This window comes from Nannochloropsis gaditana (assembly GCF_000240725.1).
Source record: "Nannochloropsis gaditana CCMP526 unplaced genomic scaffold scaffold1039, whole genome shotgun sequence".
NCBI classification, from domain to species: Eukaryota; class Eustigmatophyceae; order Eustigmatales; family Monodopsidaceae; genus Microchloropsis; species Microchloropsis gaditana.
Genome location: NW_005802914.1, coordinates 4714 through 8046, shown reverse-complemented (window position 1 = coordinate 8046; position 3333 = coordinate 4714). Strand labels below are relative to the sequence as shown.

Below are 3333 nucleotides of genomic sequence, written 5' to 3'. Positions count from 1 at the left end.
GCTCCACTCCTTACCACTCATGCTGATACCCCTCCTAACCATCACCGTCACTCTACTGGGGCAGGTAGGGAGGGAGGGCGGGAGGGAGGGAAGGAGCGAAGGCTCTGTCTGCAGGTGCTATGCCAGGACACGGAGTTCCACGCGGCGCTCCACGTAGCCTGTAGAGGCGAGTACGAAGCGTGCGATCTCCATTGACCCGCCCGCCGTGTCTTGTCAAGTGTGATAGCCCCTCACGATGGATGATATGACAGATATGATAGATTGATGGATAGGTCAGAGCCCTGCCAACTCCTCTGTCTGTGTCGGGCGAGACCAGTGTGTTAACATCGGGGTAGGCTTTTGCGACGGCCCCCCGCGAGCAATGCGCCCGAAATGTCCTCTCGGTCGCTCGAGGCTCCCTCGTGCGCCATTTCTCATCATCCCGCCCCCTCTATCTTCACACTCACGCCTCCACTATACATCCGGGTAGTTTCTTATCATGTACCCGATCGCCCAGCACGTCGACGTCGTCTCATTCGCCCCTACGGTCATGGCCTCCCTCTCCATTGCCATGGGGATCGACTACTCCCTATTCCAACTCACCAGGTGCGCAGACTCCCCCTCCCTCAACCCCTCTCTCATTAAAATCCAAGTTTTCATTCTTTTTTGCCGTTTTCTGCACCTCCCTTGTCTTCTCCTGCTCTGTCCATCCTTTCCATCTCGCACGACCGAGTTGCTCCCTCCCACGCTCCCTCCCTCTTCACCCCCTTCTCCCTTCCCCCCTTCCCCTCCCTCCCTTCCCCCAGGTTCATGGACGGGGTGGCGGCGGGGAAGGACCTGTTCAACGCCGTCTGCCTCATGACCGAGAGCGCCGGCTACATCATCCTCGTCAGCGGCTCCACCCTCTGCGTCTCATTCCTGGGTATACCCTCCCTTCCTACCTTCCACCTTCTCCTGCCTTTCCCTGAACATCAGCGTTTGCTGTCCACCCTCGTGGTCCTAATTCCTGACCCTCCCTCCCTCCCTTCCTCTCCTGCTACCTCCCCTCAGGCCTCGTCTTCCTCCCCATGGAGATCCTTCGGTCCTTGGGCCTCGCCGCCTCCATCACCATCCTGACGGCCCTCTCCGTCAATCTCACCCTCCTCCCTGCCCTCCTCCTCGTCCTAGGGCCCGCCCTCCTCGCGGCAGATGCCTGGATGAAACGGGGATGGGCAAGGGGGAAAGCGGCCCTGTGGGGAAGGAGGGGGAGGAGGAAGGGGAGGAGGAAGGGGGCGGGTAAAGGAGGTTGGGAAGCACCGCTCCTGGAAGGCGCGACGGACAAGGAAGAGAAGGAGCAACGCGTGTGGAAGAAGGAGGAGGCGATGGAGGAGAACAGCGAGGAAATGGACGATGGTGGCTACGACTGTGACGAGTCGGCGCCCCTGAAGAAAGGCTGTTGGCTCGGATTGGCCAGGTTAGGGGAAGGGAGGGAGGGGACGGAGAGGGAAGTCGATGGAAGCATCGCGTGCTCGCAGTGTGTCCGAGGACGTAGCCCCAGTGCCGGTCAATGCCGCTCTTACTCTTTCCTTTCCCCTCCTACCAAAGGTTCATCTCCCACAAACCCTACGGCCTTGGTGCCCTCCTCCTCCTTCTCGCCCTGGCTCTTCCCGTTGCGGTGCAACTTAAGGACATGGAAACAAGCGGTAGGAGGGCGGAAAAGAAAGAGATAGAGCGCGCTTGTGGTGGATTTAAGCCTTATGATGTTAAGGGCACATATAGTAATGGTCGTCAAATCCGACTGCTTGTTCATCTTCCCTCGGCCCCTCCCTCTTTCCCTCCCTCCCCGCCCCCTTCCAATCTCAGTTGAATTCGACCTCATGCTCCCCTTTGGCTCGGGCTCCTACAACACGCTCGAAACGATTTCCTCCAACTACGGAGGGGCGGGCGTCGTCTTCCCCTACAAAGTCATTTTTATTGACAGGTCCTCACTCTGCCTTCCTCCTTTCCTCCCGTCCTCCCTTTCTCCCTCCATATTTCTCTATTCTCGGATCCTTTGAAAGGAAGCACACGTCGATCAGAATCTTGTGGTCTTCTTATTCCTTCATCCTGACATTGTCCCCTTGTCGCTTTCTTTCCCCTTCCTCGTTCCTTCACGATGCACCCTCTTCTCAGTGAGGATATCTTCACTCCTCAAAGCTACGCCGCCATGAACCATGTCCTCGCATCCCTGGTAGAAAGCGCGCCGCCGCTTGAGCTAATGGACGTGACTGGGATCATGGTCTTGGGGGGGCAGGTAGGCAAGAAGGGAGGGAGGGAGGGAGGGAAAGAGGGAGGGTCGGAGCGGCGCCGCGACGCCTTGAACTGGTCCATCCGCTCGTTTATAGACTCAAACGATGAGAAACAATGACCATGCGCTCCTGCTTGAGGAGTGTATCGTTTGAAAAAGATCATGCGCGTCCTGCTTCAGAGGTGTATGGTTTGAAAATTGGCTTGTGAACGGATCCATTCCGCGCCACTCTGCCGGCCATCTAATGGAGAAGGGTCGCCGGAGCGCCCACCTATCTCCCGCTCCATAGATTGCTCTGGTACGCGGTAAACTAATGGAGAACGCGTTTCATCTATCCTCTGGCTCGTCCACCCCTTCTTAGGAAGTATCTTACGCGGAGATGACTGCGGCCTTGAACGCCACCGTGCCCACAACCAGGCAGTTCACGCTGCAGGTGAGAAGAGAGATCTTGAGCCCAAGGAATGGTGGACCGAAGACGGAACAGGAGGAAAAGAGAGGGAAACAGGCGACGCAGAGCTAGTTGATATATCGCTACGCTCTGATGTCTTAGCTGAAGTAGCTTACGACTGTAACCCCCGCCCTCCTTCTCTCTAACAGACACTACGTGACACCCTGGTATCGTCCAATGGCAAGGCCACCTACGCCACACTGACCCTGACCATCGACCCTTACTCGTCCGAGGGGCAGGTACCCCTTCCTTCTTCCTTTCTTTTTTTCTCTTTCCTTCCCTCCCTTCCCATTTCCCGCTTTCTTTTCTTTTTTGGGATCTAGACGGGTGGAATGATCTGCCTGTTCGCGCGGAACAACCTCTCAATCGCAAGATGCTTTCTCAAGTGTCTCCTCCTTTTCTTCCCACCCCCACCTCCCTTCTGTCTTCGCATAGGCCTGGATCGACACGGTTCGCGACATATTGAAGGGATCTGAGTCCTCCTCAGGCCTCACACTCCATCTGGACGGTCCTGCCGCCGTGATCCACGACGCGGTAAGGAAGGAGGGAGGAAAAAAAGCAGAGCTCGTGGGGGAGAGGGACGTCACCGATGGCAAGCAGCGAAGCATCGAGAGAGCACAAAGCGCCGCTTTTCCTCATT

At 57.1% G+C, this 3333-nt stretch overlaps 1 protein-coding gene across 1 annotated transcript in view; it reads left to right on the top strand.

The window, feature by feature from the left end:
* The window catches only part of NGA_0724500 (mmpl domain protein), a gene marked incomplete at its 3' end in the record, with an annotated part of 2810 nt that extends 445 nt beyond the window's left edge, over positions 1-2365 (top strand). Inside the window, exons 3-9 of the mRNA XM_005852636.1 lie at positions 1-64; positions 470-585; positions 786-901; positions 1030-1483; positions 1564-1736; positions 1822-1939; positions 2131-2365. Coding sequence (XP_005852698.1) covers positions 20-64; positions 470-585; positions 786-901; positions 1030-1483; positions 1564-1736; positions 1822-1939; positions 2131-2365 — 1257 coding nt within the window. The 5' untranslated portion in view covers positions 1-19. The remainder of the gene's footprint in view (positions 65-469; positions 586-785; positions 902-1029; positions 1484-1563; positions 1737-1821; positions 1940-2130) is intronic.
* Positions 2366-3333: the final 968 nt, after the last annotated feature.